This window comes from Myxocyprinus asiaticus, chromosome 39 (genome assembly GCF_019703515.2).
Source record: "Myxocyprinus asiaticus isolate MX2 ecotype Aquarium Trade chromosome 39, UBuf_Myxa_2, whole genome shotgun sequence".
Classification (NCBI taxonomy): Eukaryota; Metazoa; Chordata; class Actinopteri; order Cypriniformes; family Catostomidae; genus Myxocyprinus; species Myxocyprinus asiaticus.
Window position 1 is genome coordinate 28,656,834 of NC_059382.1, and position 16,441 is coordinate 28,673,274.

General features: G+C 36.6%; 1 protein-coding gene across 1 annotated transcript; it reads right to left on the reverse strand.

The window, feature by feature from the left end:
* Positions 1-2,838: 2,838 nt before the first annotated feature.
* Positions 2,839-10,925, reverse strand: rhoub (ras homolog family member Ub). Its single transcript, XM_051678702.1, has 3 exons — positions 10,508-10,925; positions 8,611-8,669; positions 2,839-5,418 (listed from the first exon to the last, which is right to left on the reverse strand). The coding sequence occupies exons 1-3, from the start codon at positions 10,704-10,706 to the stop codon at positions 4,963-4,965; spliced, it is 714 nt and encodes a 237-aa protein (XP_051534662.1). The 5' UTR covers positions 10,707-10,925; the 3' UTR covers positions 2,839-4,962.
* Positions 10,926-16,441: the final 5,516 nt, after the last annotated feature.

The following is a 16,441-nucleotide window of genomic DNA, read 5'->3' on the forward strand; positions in this document are numbered from 1 at the left end:
GCATGGTGTGCTTCATAATGCACCACACATTCTCAATTGGAGATGGTCAGGACTGCAGGCAGACCCATCTAGCACCTGCACTCTCTGTCTATTCGGCCAGTATGTGGTTTGAAGTTGTCCTGCTGATAATGCCAGGACATCCCTGGAAAAGACGGTGCTGGATGGCAGTATATGCTCCTCCAAAATTTTTACATATCTGTCTGCATTAATGGTGCCCTCACAGATGTGCGAGTTACCCATGCCATGGGCACTGACACACCCCTGGCCCATACAGACGCTGGCTTTTAGAACTGACACTGATAACAGCTTGGATGGTTTTTTTCCTCTTTGGCCTGGATAACACGACAGCTGTGTTTTTCAAAAACTATTTGAAATGTGGTCTCATCGGACCAAAAAACATGGTTCCACTGTTCTACTTTCCATCTAAGATGAGACCGAGCCCAGAGAAGTCAGCAGCGCTTCTGGACAGTGTTGATGTAGGGCTTCTGCTTTGCATAGTAAAGTATTAACTTGCATCTGTGGATGCAGTGGCGAATGGTGTTGACTAACAATGGTTTACTAAAGTAATCCCAAGTCCATGTTCATGATATCCATTACAGATGAATGATGTTTTTTAAGATAGTGATGTCTGAGGGATCAGAGATCACATGCATTCAGAAGTGGTTTTCGTCTTGCCTTTAACGCACCAAGATTTGACCAGATTCCTTGAATCTTTTAACTATATTGTGCACTGTAGAGGGTGAAATGCCCAAAATCCTTCCAATTTGTCTTTGGGGAACATTGTTCTCAAAGTGCTGGATTATTTGCTGAAGCATTTGTTGGCAAATTGACAAGTCTTGAATGATCCTTACTCTTGAAGGTCTAGGCTGTTTTTAGAGGCTCCTTATATACTATGACATGATTGCCTCACCTGTTTCACATCTCCTGTTTCACACTGCCTTGTTATTTTAACTTGTCAAATTGTTATTAGTCTTAAATTGGCCCTGTCCCAACTTTTTTGGAGTGTGTTGCAATCATCTGATTTGAAATTACTGTACATTAAAAAAAATAAAATAAAAAAAAATGAAATTCACAAGGTAAAACATCATATAATGTGTAGTTGTAGTGCTTTCACTATAGCAAAGGGTGAATATAATTTACAAATCACTCCTTTTTGGTTTTATTAGCATTTTTCATACTGTCCCAACTTTTTCGGACTTGGGGTTGTATATCAAAAATCTAAAAGGTGTGCATTATTGCTGACACATACATGCACACTTTGGAGTTGGTTGTATGACTGTAAGTAATTTGTTTCTGATTTCGCTTCAGTATCGTGGAAAAATAAACTACATGTAGCCATGCCAGCGATACCAACGTAGGATCAGTACATAACTGCACATTCAGCAACATGGAAAAAGCAGATCAAATTGGGTTCTGAACTCGCGACTACATTAGTACAGCTAGTAAAAACATGCATCAAACATCCAATTTTTCCAGCCTTGTTTTTTGTTTATTTTTAGATATGCAGCCAAAAACCTACAAACAAGGAAGTCTTAAATAATGCCTAAATTAAAGACTCTGCTAACTAAATTAATCTGACTCGATACATGTGTTAACGGACTATGATAATGGCCTACTCGGACAACACATTGTTTCCTAGAGCTGACAGAAAATACTCAAAACAGACACAAGCAGCATATCTATCAACCACAAATAATATAATATTGAGCAGCAGCCGTCGGAGTTGCATTGGAATGACGTCACCTGCCCTCTTTGAAAGATTGGCTAGAGGAGGAGCTGTCGATCAAGAACTAGTGGACAAATAGGGATGCAAAATGCCCCCTGATTTACATGAATCTCTTACAAGTTTCAGAAAACCAAGCGCAGAACTTGGAAACAAAAGCAAAGAAAAATACAGCGTAAGCGTACAAAAAAAAAAATAAAAAAAAAAAATTTAATATGAGCAGAATTGTCAGAGAGCACAAAAGAACAGTAATATAACCAAGGAACACATGATTTTGTTTGCAATTCTGATGACTTTGCTTTAATTTTTCTGTTGTTTTTTGCAGCATATTTTAAATGTGTTTATACATTTTTGATAAATGCTTGTTATTTTTTGATCTGCGCTAATTATTTTGATTTGCACTTATTATTTTGATCTGCACTTTTTATTTATTTTTGCGCTTATTATTTTTTGATTCACACTTTTTATTTTGATTCACGCTTATTATTTTTGGATCTGTGACCACAATACTTTTGAAGGGATTTTGATCCCATAAATAACCTGCATTTTATGCTAGCACATGTACGTTGCAAAGATGTTCACCTGAAACCTGGAAGATGTTTGTGCATAAATAAGATACTTTAAATAAAACATGATGCTTTACAAATGTTTTCTGATGCTGTCTTTCACAGATATCAGAAGTATATGTGCTTACTAGGTGTAGCATATGCTAAGCTAATGCTATCGTTGAGCATGTTTACATGTCCTATCGGTTTACAAGCACGTTTAAGCAAAAAGTGATCACCACTGGTAGATTTTTGGCAATTACCTCCAATTACCATTTCACTTTTCATATAAACACCTTTACCAGCATTCTTACGAACTTATCTAATGTGCGCAAGTGTTGTGTGCGTGCTCGTTTACGTTTTGATGTCAAAAACAGAGAATAATCCAGTGATTTCAAATCTCATGTAGCCTACAGTAAACGCAGGTTTCTTGTGTTGTCGTTTTTTAAATAAGCTGATTTATAGTTATCAGTGTATTGCTGTGCATGTAAACACTCTCATTGTGGTGTTTCACCCACTTTTCACCATCCAATCAATCACACATATCAACTCAAAGAAACACATATTCAGTTTTCTGTTAAAATGTCACATTTATTTTCCATGGAAATCATGGATAGCAGTCAGCAAACAAAACACTCATAAACACCATACCATTTAAACGTGTTTGTAGAGTAAGAGAGACAATTAAATGCAATCATATAAAATGTACAAATCTATAGTAGATTACCCTGATAAAGTACATAAAGAACAGAAGCCGCTTCCTGATGCGTGACTGTATAGAGCGCAACAATGACAGTGCCCACTGTTTAAGCAGCTTTGGTTTTGGAAGTATTTTCCCCCATTCATTTTCAACATAGGCAATAATGAACCTTGAAGCAAACCATCCAGCTCTGAAATTAATGTCAACATTACAACATTGACTTGAAGCAAAGAAGTGTTTGAAAAAATTGGTGGAAATAAAAGACAAAATATAAAAGACTGTGTACTTAATTGTGACTGAACTACTAATCCCATGATGCATTGCGAATGGTGTAATTGAATCAGCAGGTTTGGTACAACATGAAACTAATGAATCACGATTAGAAAATAAGTTAATATTTTGTAAGTTTTTTGCAAATTTTCTTAATATATGTAATTTTAACAAATCGGTTTGTTCAGATAATTCATTTGATTCATCACTCACTAGTGCTCCTAGGTGACCCTGGACTGTACAAGTTTTGTTGTGAATTATTTGGTTAAATGCTGCTGATATCACTATTTTTCAATTAAATTACATAAATTAGGCCATTTTAGTTGTGTTGGTTCGCTGCTGTAAAATTATATATTCCGGTGTGATGCGGTCACTCTCAATAACACTCAAATTTCTTTGATAGAGACATTTTTGTACAGATATTCAACTGATTTTACTTCACAATGCTTTATGGGAGCTGGGCATTCTCTGTTATGCATGGTTCCTGCAATTCATGTTTCCAAACTAGCAGTGACTTCCCTGATTAGTGGGTTTCAACTGATTGTGGGTAGTATAGTACTTTTAAAAGTTGAAATCCCATTGATTTATGTCTTCTACAGAAGCATATCCCATTGCTTAACCCATGGTATTTCTATCTTAAAAAGTGTATATGTAAATTGTTACAAATTAATCTCTCAATACAGAAAACTAATGGGATTTTACTCCTGAGAACCCTCCTGTTGCGCTCTATTGTTTGAGGTTGAAGTCTGACTAAATGACTCTGATTGGGCTTCTGAAAAATGAGAAGCAAATTCAACAAAACTCATTGGCTGTTCATACCTGTTACCACTGGTTGAACAGGATGACACTTAGCCAAATAACTTTGTATTAAAGATTTCTTAAAACATGGCACATTAGAGTAGAGTAGTCAAGTGAAAAAAAAAAAAAAAAAAAAAAAACTAGACTATGAAAAATAGTTATAACAGTTCAACAAAAGAGAATTGGTGTTAACAAGTGATCATAAGTGCAATGCATTGTATGGCATATAAAGGTAATGGGTTATGCATGATAGGATACTATTACCAATTCCTGGAAAACCAGAATCCAATACCATCACAATGCAAAGGCAAAGTTAAGTTTCAATTACACCCAAGCTGGGACAAACAGTCTCAAAAATAACGGATCAAAACAGTCAAGTTGAGGCCCACAGTTACGAATAGATTCATTTGAAGACTGTCCACTGATGCTTTGGGATATGAGTACCACTTAAGTGTAGACGTAGATTACTGGTGGCCTCTAAACTCCTTTAAAACTGGCTTTGGGATGTAGAGGTTAAATTAACGTGGTCATCCAAATGTTCGTACATACAAAATCAGTTAGAAGTCATGGGTAAATAAATAAAAACCATGGCACTATATTTGGTTATACAAACAAAAGCAGTAGATGATTTTTCAATCCATAATCAGAGATGTTTTGGCTTTGAAATATCCCAACAGCATCCTTCAGTTTCCAGTTTGGCTGTTGGGAAGTAATTTACTGTTGGGTACAGGGAAGCTGGCTGCTGTACCTTCCCTAGCCAATTGTAATATCAGCATAATATTTTCCTTAGTCTCTTTTTTTTCAGCAGCAACATTGTCCGATGTTGATTCTTATCAATGATCTATCATCCACATGAGGAGCGTGAAGTATGCCAAACAATGATCTTTCATATTGTTCATGCATCAATGTCCAATCTTCGATTGTTGCTAATGTATGCAGATGTATTTCTTCCACCACGACTTTGAAAGCATTTTCATTTTATCTGCAGTACTGTGGACCTTACGTTCCCGCTTGGCTCTTCTGTCAGAATGCCGGAGGCCCACGGAGATGGCGGCATCGAACACCTCTTTCAGGTTTTTTTGAGTGAGGGCGGAACATTCCACATATGCTATCGCACCAACTTTCTCCGCCAGGGCACGGGCATCCTCCTCCGGTACGGGTTGCTCGCGGCGGCGTGCCAGTTCGATGAGGACCTTGACGTCTTGCCGAAGGTCGCACTGGGTACCCACCAGCAGCACGGGTGTAAGTGGACAACGGCGGCGAATCTCTGGGACCCATTTTTCACCAATGTTCTGAAAGGAGGCTGGGCTGACCACACTGAAGCACAGCAGGAGGACATCGGTCCTTGTGTAGCAGAAGTGACGTAACTTATCGAATTCATCCTGAGGTAGGCAAAAAGAGAGAAGGTAAATGTGGTGCACATGTACAGTAGTGAATGTATCATGGTACAACTATTCACATTAAGCAGGGGCATAGTACCCATTACAACTGGGAAATAATCATATTTAAAGAGTTTCTTTTGCTTGGCTGTGCTGCAAAGAAAAAAATATTGTAGCCGGCTGCAAGCGGTAAATTGTAACTCTTAAGGTGTGGTCACATTTACCTTTGCACAGCTAAATTTAAAGAAGGCATGGAATGGAAACCAAGCAACTTCCCATTGGTCAATGCTGCAAATTCACATGTCAAAGTTCACCAAACTTGAACCCTATGTGAAATTTGTGTCGGGAAATTCTTCGCCAACGCATGTTCATAAAACAAAATGTCTGTTTGCACGGATTCCATTGAGATGACAATATTTCATGCAAAGATAAATGTGACCTTGTTTTTATGCTTTTCAGGCTTTCAGCAAACCTGTAAGGACTAGTGCCAGGCTGATTAACCAGACAATATTCCCCCGCATGTTCATATACATAATGTTCATATATATGAACATCATAATTTTATATATAGACGTCGCCATTATGTTAGCCACCCTTTAGGTATTGGCATCGGCTATTAAAAAACCCATATCGGTTATCCACCAGTTAGGACTATTGGACGAATGTTATGTAACCCAATTAATATTAATGCCAAGCTGATAAGGTTTATAATGTGCACCACCCCCACTCTTCAGGTCATTCCTGAAGTCCATCCCTGACTTTAAATAAACCATGTAAATCATTGTAAATGGTCAACTAAGGAGGTCAACATTTAGAAGGTTTCATAAGGCCTTGGTATTGGGAAGCCTTCTCAAAATCATTTGCAGGATTCCATATTGTTATTCCAAACAATAAAATCCCTTTACTAGCTCTGGAGTGTTTTATAATTCCCCGAAGCAATTAAATGAAATTATGGGTTTGCGTTTACAACGAACATTGGACATGTGGAACGCGCAGTGCACGCTTTAATCTTTTAAACTCTGCCAAAGTTTTTAACTCCGGCACACCCTGTCCCATTTATACTGTACAAAATCAAACTAAAGTATAAATCTGCAGAGCTTTTGGAGAGCATGGCCTCCCAAATCTTTAACAACACCAATTAAGCTTGACAGCGCTCAACCCTTCCAATGTCTTTGCCACATCTACTTTTTATTATGCAATTATATGATGAACTTATGTCCGTCTTCAGATACTGACTCAGCACTTAATAGAGCATAGGTGACTTCACCTGATTGACTTATCATGATTAAAGAACTACTGTTTACTTTTGTTGACATAGACACCTGCAAAACATAATGGAAGTATATCCAAGCCGGCTGATCACACAAAGCGATAGACGTTTGAGATATTGGTCTTTGTTTCTCCACTTCTGACACAGTTCATGTGTCCTTATTCTTTGAAAACTATATGAAAGCCTGCCGTATAACCTATTATAACTAAAATGAGAATTCTTATCTTGCTGTGTTTGCCTCGACTTGTCTCAGCATGGTTGTATAAAGGGATTTATTGGTTATGTACTAAGAGGGCAGAGTTGTGTGTTTGTTTACCAGGGTAATCATGAAATAAAGGAGTGTCAGTTTCTTAAGGTCAAAGGCACTAACAAAACCCTTGTTCAAATCATTATAATGTACCCACAATGAAAATCTGAATGAATGCAGTAACCGTGGTCTTTCAAATCCATATATGCTGCACTAGGCATGGAAATTGTTTTCAGTGATATTACACAACTGCAGCTCTTAAACAAATAGCATTGAAATCTTTGGCATTAGAAACATTGCTTGGAGGCACAACCAGTGGTTGCATGGTACCCTGTCCAAGCCTGCATGAGTTCTAATAAATGGAAGTGCCAATAACTTGAGGATTGTTCTTTCCACAGGTTTCCTTACAGTAGGGCATCACCATCAATCTTCTGTAATTGCTAGATTTTACTGCTCAACAACTTGCTCCATTTTCCAAATTCTCTTTTCGGAGAGACACAGAAATGCTCTTATTCACTTCAAAATAAAAAGATCAAGGTTCAAACTGACAGCAATTTTATTGCTGGAGGTTGCTTTACTGTTGGTCAGTATTAGATGCTCTTGCTGCTGGACGCTCTAACGTTATTGGTGGGATGTGCAACTTGCCATAGCTAATGAAAATCTTATTACAAAAGAGAATATGGGTAAATTTACGATGTCACTCTGTTTTGAGAATCAACATCATGCAGGGGAATGTGTTAGCATTTAAATCGATTCAATTTATGAATCAACCTCACTCAGAATGCTGGCAATTTCTGACATGGCTTTCCACACTTGTATTATACTGTATGCCTGCATGTGGGCTACATGATCACACAGGAAATCTACATGTTGCTTCTGAAAGTTCATGTAATTTGAAATAAACCTCATTCTACCAAATTACTGACAAGCGCCATCAGTAGTTAGACATTTTTACATAATTTCAACCATCGTCACCTTTCACTCTAGAGCTACCTCTAAAACACAGGTTCTGGTCCCATGGAAACCAGGAAGTAATTGCATTCACATAAGCAATGTTGAGTGTGAAGTTCCATTTTCGCCCTAAAATTAAATTTACTCCACTGACGGTCAGGTTTAGGGTTGGTGTTTGGGTTAGGAGGTAGAGTTAACAAAATTTGCATTCCTGTTAACTGTATTACATAATTTAAAACTGAATCTCACACGTGCCCATATGTTCAACGACACTTCCAGCTTTGTCCACTAGGGGCAGTAGTTTGATTTTGGTAAGCACAGACCAATTTTAGCAGCAGAACTTTCGAGCTACAGCCACTGAATTCACAGTCTGATGAGAGCAGAAACTAATCAAAAATAGAACAAATAAAACAGTGACACATTTGCATTGCGTTGCCAACGGTAGCTTGTGTCGCAGAAAATCGCCAACTCTCATTAAAAATGAATTGCATATACTGTCGTCATTTTGTCACTTCAAGTAGTTGACAGTGTGAACAAGGCTTTAAGCATGCAATATTGATTCTCCCTTTTGAGGTATATTCAAATTGAATGGAAATCAACATGACATCAACTTCCTTCAATGTGGGCCACACAAAGAGTGTTTGCAAACTAGAGTGAGTTTCTATTAGTATTGTTTGAACATCTGACTGGGTGGATCATGGTACAGGTGGTGCATTGATGTTCTTACCTGTCCAGCAGTGTCACAAAGCTGCAGTCTCACTGGCTGACCATCCACCTGTACGGCCGCTGGAGAAAGAGCCACAAAAAGGAATGAGTAATTTTACTTCCAACAGATGCACCTGTTTCAATTTAGTCATCTAACTCTGTAAACAAACACATTGTACAGTGGGCTCTCATGGATCAAACACCATACAAAGGGTATAGTTCACAAATACACACACAAAAAACATTAATTGGGAATCTGGATTCTTTTTTTTTTTTTTGAGTCATTGGGTTGAACTCAAGAATGAGATCAGTGTGATTTGTGAACAAGATCTTCTTATTCACTGAAAAGATCTGAATCCATATAAAGATGTTAATCAATCAGACTTCACTACTACTTTCATGAACTCTTACCAACATGCCAAGGACAGCTACGGCAGATATTAAGATTTTCAGCATATAACAACGTAAATTTCCATCTGTTCCACACACACACAACTATCATATGGCTTCAGAAGACTTAGAATGTAGCACACAAGTTGTATGGACAAATTTTATGGTGTTTTACGTCCTTTTTGAAACTTGAAAGCTCCAGTCCCCATTCACTGTATTTGGAATTTTGAGGTGAACTATTCCATTAAGATAGTAATATTTGACTGGTTACTTTTTTGTTTTGGTCTGTGTAAGGAACTGCAAATATATAATTTGGGTTTGCTATCTATTTCATCCTTTTTGTATTTGAAGGACTGCAAAGGCTGTTAAAATTGATGGGAATGTTCAATCCAACATGGCACAGTAAACTGATCTTTTGAAACACAGTAACATTGAGGTCCTGGTGATGGTTTGCCACTTCAGTGTTCTAGCCTTCAAGCGCCCATTGTGTAAATGTCTCCAAATCCCTGTCATGTGAACTCTTTAATTCAGCCCCTTTCCCCCCCAAAGTGTCACCTGTTGAATTGCATAACTACTCTGAAATCGGTTTACAGATGTCAGATATGGTTCCAAGAGCATGAGTATGACATCACCGCGGGGCTCCAGTGCACAATATCTATCAGGGGATTTTGCAGTAAGTGGACCCAATGGATTTCATGAGCCAGATTTTCAGGTCAAGAGTCATTGCAAAAAGGCTTTATAATAACAAAGACATGCTTGTGGATATTTACTGGGGATTTGACCAGAGCTATGCTGGCATTCTGACTCTGAGTCATTCACAAATAGTGAAATAAACCATTTAAGGTAATAATAATAATAATAATAATAATAATAATAATAATTATTATTATTAATAATAATTTTTAAAAAAGTACTTTGATTGAAAGTAGTACTAATATGTTAGATACACTATTATTTAAGGAATAGTTCACCCAAAAATGAAAATCCTGTCATCATTTACTCATGGTGAAACCTAATTGACTTTATTTCTTTAATGTTCTTATTTCTTACATTCTGCCTAACATCTAATTTTGTGCTCCACAGAAGTAAGTCAGTCATAAGGTTTTGGAACAATATAAGGGTCTGAGTAATTTATGACCAAATTAAAAATTTTGTTATGACGTCATATTAATTGATATACAAAAACATAGACTAAAAATTCAATGGACAACTAAACAAAACAACTAAAAAGGTTCCCTTTTGCATACAGGCTACTTTTAAACCTAAAATCCTGACGTGAATAAAGTTCATGTCCATTTTATTTTTTAACAACTAATAGACTAATGTCTAATGCGTAAAATTCGTTTTGAATGCAATTGTTTAAATAAAGAATGAGATTTAAAATATATATATATATATATATATATAAAATAATAAATATAAATAAATAAATAAATAAATAAAGTGTGTGTGTGTGTCCAGTTCGCAACACATCAAACAATGCACTCTGGAGCGCAGCCATGGCACAGTTTACGCATTCAGGGACTCACCAGAGAAATCGTCGAACGCTGTCGGGACGTATTTTGTCGGATATCCATTAGTTGTGTAGCTGACAATCAGGCTGGTTTTCCCCACAGCTCCGTCCCCGAGAAAAACACACTTTAACAGCCGCCCCTGAGAGTGCGCAGACGGGGGGGATTTGGGTTTGTGGGGCGGCACTGGAGGCGCCATCAGGTTACTGTAATCCATTGGCGTTGAGACGCGCAGTTTGACCGGACCGCAGGTGGACTGCACACTCCTAAAGGAGTGACCCGAGGAAAAACCATTAATAAGAGAAATTTATAAACCAGTGGCTATGAGCACTGCGTTTATGCGCTTGTTCCAGTAGAGTGCGTGTAAATCATATAAAGCAAGTTTAGACGTCGCGTGGGAACTGAATGTCCACGGAAGACAACACTCACCACACTCCAGCACTTATCAATGACTGAATCAGCTGAGTGAGTGAGGCAGAATTTATAGCCAGCCTTTATTTGACTAGCTCCTCCCCTTTCTAAAGACTTTTGAAAAGACGCGCGGATCACATTCATGACGCTGATGCTTTTGCCACTGGAAACAAAAGGAAATGTTTTGTTAAAAAAAAAAAAAAAAAAAAAACATTTCATACACATGTAAATACTGTGGAGTTGAGAAAGAGACAGTTCTGCAGTTGTTTTACCATTTTATTTATGCAAGATTATTTTGGGAGGATTTGGAAAGTGAAAATAGGGATGTGCTAAGAATAATGCATTTGGGGGTGATATTGTAGACTAATGATTATATATTGAAATGTAAAGAAGCATATTGTGTGGTTATTAATTTTACAGGGCAAATACAATATACACAAGAGCAAATGGGCTGTCTGTAAACCAAATTTCTCACATTTTGTTAATGGCATAAAATCATGTAAACCTTTTAAAAAGTACTGAAAACATGTAACATCATAAAAGAACTGCAAGTTATGCAAAATATTTTTTTTTCTGGCAATGTTAGTGATGTATTAATGTAACTATGTTCAAAAACTTATTTTCTATGTTCCTACGGCATTGAATATTACTAAAAAAAAAATGTCTGATTAAAAGCAAACTCATAGTTGATTATGATGCCAGTTTTGTTATGATGGCACTGGTTTAAAGGGATAGTTCACCCAAAAATGAAAATACTCTCATCATTCACTCACCCTCATGCCATCCCAGATGTGTATGAATTTCTTTCTTCTGCAGAACACAAATGAAGATTTTTAGAAGAATATCTCAGCTATGTAAGTCCATACAATGCAAATGAATGGTGACCAGAACTTTGAAGCTCTAAAAAGCACATAAAGGCAGCATAAAAGTAATCAATGATACTCAATAATAGCATTTGTGGAATAATGGAGATAACCACAAAAAATGATGTCAATCCGCCCCTCCTTTTCTTAAAAAAAAAAAAGAAGCAAAAATCGAGTTACAGTAAGGCGCTTACAATGGAAGTGAATGTGGCCAATTTTTGAATTTTGAATATTAAGGCAGAAATGTGAAGCTTATTATATTATAAAAGCATGCTACTGTTAAAATGCATGTATTGTTTTAGCTGTAAAGTTGTTTAAATAGACATTTTTACAGTCATTTTAGGGTTTTAAGGTTTGATGACATTACATCGTCATGGGAACAAAGTTGCAAAATTGGCTATAACTTTACACAGAAACGGTTAGTATGGGATTTTATCATGCTAAATCATGTTATCACAGATATAGTTTATGTCTTGTGGCTATACTTTTGAAACTTTTGAAGTGAGTATTTTAACGTTCAAAAATTGGCCCCCATTCACTTCCATTGTAAGTGCCTCACTGGAACCCAGATGTTCACCTTTTTTTTTTTTTAAAGAAAAGGAGGGGCGGGTTGAAATAATTTTTGTGGTAATCAATATTATGCCACTAATGCTGTCGATTGAGCTTACTTGTACTGAACCAGGAATATTCCTTAAATCCATGTCTTCTGAAGCGATCCGATTGGTTTTGCATGAGAACAAACCAGAATATAACTCCTTTTTTACTACAAATCTTGCCTTCAGCAGGCTCCTTGGCAATCATAATTTCAAGCTCAATTACACTTCCTAGAGCCATCTAGCGCTCTGCACATGCGCAAGTGTAATCGAACTTGAAATCATGATTGCCAAGGAGACTGCAAGATGGCAAGTTGTACATTAAAAAAAAGAGTTCTCACCCAAAACTGACTGGAGCACTTCAGAAGACATAGATTATACAACTGGAGTTTTATGGATTACTTTTTTATGCTGCCTTTATATGCTTTTTGGAGATTCAACGTTTTTGGTCAAAGCTTCAAAGTTTTATAGTGAAAAAGAAGTTTTATTTTGGTCTGTTCTCACCCAAAACCGATTGGATTGTGAGAATTTTAATTTTTTGGGGTGAGCTATTCCTTTCAAATTATTGTAAGCAGAACAGAATTACACAAAATTAAGAAGATCACAACAAATGAGAAGACCAATGAAATGAGAACATATATCAGCACAACATATTTCAGGGAGGATTTTAGAACGTATCATTGTAATACTTTAAAAATGTTTGAGATTCAAAATGTTTGAGTTTTAGAGGGTTTTTGTGCACTTTATAGCTCTCCAGCTTAAACCAGCTACCAGCTCTAAATGGACAATAGCATTTCTTTTTCTGAGACATTCTGAATTTTCTTCCGAATTTTATAATGTGCATTTATTGTCCTGGAGATCTGCTCCCCTTCACTAACTCCTTTTGTTGACAGGGATTAAACTAATCTTTGCTGCCACCTGGTGGTTAACATTCTGCACTAAGCTATTTTAATAAGAGGAGACCAGGGCTAGTTGTCACACCTTTTACTCCAGTGAATATTTCTCAGAGTATGTTTATCTTTGAAAGTCCATTTGAAAGTCTTGGCTACAAAAATGTATTGAACAGATTCACCGTTATTGCCCAAGAAACATGAGTTCATTGATCACATGTTAACCATTTGTGACAACATGCCCCATTAGTGGTATAACCATTGTTTTGGCCAATAACTATTGTAATTGATAAATTGTATACATTTATGACAAATAAAACACATGTGACAACCTGTCCTGATAGAGATGTGACACCTTGCCTCAACCTTACATTTATGCAGTATAGCCCGTGCCTTATCCTGAGAAGACAGTTCAAACTCTTGGTTAAAATCTGCTTTCATTATATAGTTATAATTATATTTTTGCCTGAATGTACGCCAGTGTGGTTTTATAATGTTCACTGGTTTACCCAACTGCTTACTTCAAAAATATTATATTGTTATTTTAGTTTGGAGGATAGAATTCACAAAAATATTAAAGTAAAAGAGTTTTGAACTATAGGTGTTTAAAACCAACATACAAAACCACTTCTTGAAAAAAACAACAACACTTAATTATCTAATTAGACTTCATAATTAATGTGACAACTAGCCCCAGTCTCAGCCTATTATTTAGATTCAGAAACCACAAAAATAGCACTCACAGGTTAATGCATGTTCACAACATAAATCATGAAACAAAGTGATCCCAAATCACTGACCTCATAGTTTATGCCATTTTTTATTAATTCATTTCTCTTTTTGTATATCAACTGACAAGGTTCCCGATTTATTTTTACATGAAAATAAAAAGTTTACCTCTCACTTGAAGGCCAAAGAATCATCACATGACTTACCAAGGAAATGCATTACCTGTCCTGTCCTGATGACTTCATATCTATAATTAGTCTCATTTCGCTTTACAATCAGGTAATAAAGCTTTGATGAGGTTTTTATGGTCAGGTGAAAGGCAGGGATCTTAGGAAGTTGCACTGAATGTTCTACCCACATTTCTTAAACTCCATAAGTGACTCCAATAATGTTAACTTGTAATGAGATGGGGAAAACAGTGTTATTATAGTGAGTGTACAAATGTATACATTTAGTGCTGAAATTAAACTGATCACGTGATTTTTTTGAATAAGCTTGTTCTAGGTGGTTATCAACATATTAGTGTGCATCTACAGTACGTGTGCTCAATGTTACATGTATACAAGGGTCTTAGTTTTGGATTACCAAAGTGGTGAGCAAGAATGATTATTCTGAAAAGATCTGTCTTTGGACATCATCTCTATGTATGATTTAATAGGTTTCATAAGGCATGTAGATGCAGGTGTTAATGTTGTTACTGTTATTACAGCAGGTTTCTCTCTGCATTATATGCATGAAACAGGGATGACTGATGGAATTTAAAGGAATTTACACCATGTTGTCTTGACCTTGCATTGGGTAAAAGACTGGCCTAATCCCAAACCACAATAATGAACAGTGAAACTAGAACACTGACCTCAGATCTGCATAAAAAAGGAAGTACTATCAACACCCACTCAGGCCTGTGATTCCAACCCTTGAAGGCTTAAAGGCTTCCTGATGTTATCTAGAATGGAGGGGGAGAAAGGGCATTACGTAGATAGTCTGGCTGACCCTTATTGTAAAATGCGCTATTGCTCCTTCACCTAATTGCACATATATGTAAATGGATTTTTACATTTTGTGATGAAAATGTGAGTGGTGCATGTGCCAAAGTTGCCACCACAATGCTAAGGTGTTCTAGGTGGTTTTTAGTATGTTGTTGTTCAGTTGCTAGGGTGCACTGGGTGGTTGCCAGGGCATTGCTAGGTAGTTGCTATGGTTTTCTGGGTGGTTGCTTGGTGGTTACCTACTGGCCCAAGTCAAATGAGCTCACCCCCTTGTGTCTGATATTCTGTTCCCTATTAGATATGACTCGGGTCCCTACATCAGTATAAGTCTATGGGATATTTCAGCCCTATAATCATCTGATGATAGGTGAAAGATAGGGTATATTAGAAAAAAATAGAAAAGTATTACTTCACCTCTCCCAAGAAATTAAATTAAATTAAAAATGCACAATTTGAGGTAGGGTACAACAGGGCTAAAGGCTCTGCTGGGTAAAAGGCTCCATTAATTTTATTTTCTCCCAAAACACATAATAGCATCAAAAACAACCACATCACTTTTCTAAACACCTGTTTGTCCCTGAAAAATGTTCAAAGTGGACTCACATTGACTGATTCAATTATAATAGAGATTAGTTTGTTTATAGAATACTTAAGATGTAATAAAATGCCAAATGTGTTTGAAATTAACAGGAAATGGTAAACACTTTACTGTAGTGATTATTTTGAGTAAGTATCATCTTAATTTGTTATTTAAAAAAAGCTTTTACTGTCTTATATTATTTGCATAAGTTGACAAATTTTGCACTATAACTATTGCCCCAGTATCTACACAATATCACTTTAAACCCCCTAGGGGCCTTTTACCCCAAGTGTGGGGTAAAAGGCTCCCTTACCACCTTTTTTTAAAAACAAACTGAATTTTAAGCAAAACAACCTTCCATTGTTATTTCTTTTCACACAAATTATGTTACTCCATCAATATTCAATAAAAATAAATACTTTGTTTTGACCTTGATACATTTTGTGACCATGAAAAAAGCTACATTTCCTTAAGGGGTGCCTTTAGCCCCGTTGTACCCTATCATTCTTGTCTTTAACACAAATAGTGCGAAGTAAGTAACATGTCGAAGTTACTTAGGTTTAGTTTGTTTAAATCCCTTACTAAATGATCAGAAATAGTGCCGCTTGCCTTAGCAAACACCACAAATAATTAACAACAAATGCGTTTGAAATATTGTTTGAAATACTTTCTGAATTTCTTTTGAATTATGCTTCAAAATCACTGTGATTCGCATCTGACTGGTTCAGTTGGCAAGAAAAGCTCATCTGACCTCCGTGATAAGCCACATTATGTCAGTAAGTGAGTGTTGTTGTAAAAGGTTAGCAGTCAGATATGTGATGCAGTCATCAATGTAGGCTTTTAAAATAAGTAGCCAGAAATGGTTTCATAATGCCGACGCATCAGTTTTGGTAAAGG

Excerpts from the sequence above, each read along its gene's own strand:
- rhoub (XM_051678702.1), bottom strand. The coding sequence starts at position 10,706 with ATGGATTACAGTAACCTGATGGCGCCTCCAGTGCCGCCCCACAAACCC. Across the intron at positions 8,670-10,507 it reads AGCGTTCGACGATTTCTCTG|CGGCCGTACAGGTGGATGGT; the intron begins GTGAGTCCCTGA and ends CTCTTTCTCCAG. Across the intron at positions 5,419-8,610 it reads TTTGTGACACTGCTGGACAG|GATGAATTCGATAAGTTACG; the intron begins GTAAGAACATCA and ends TGCCTACCTCAG.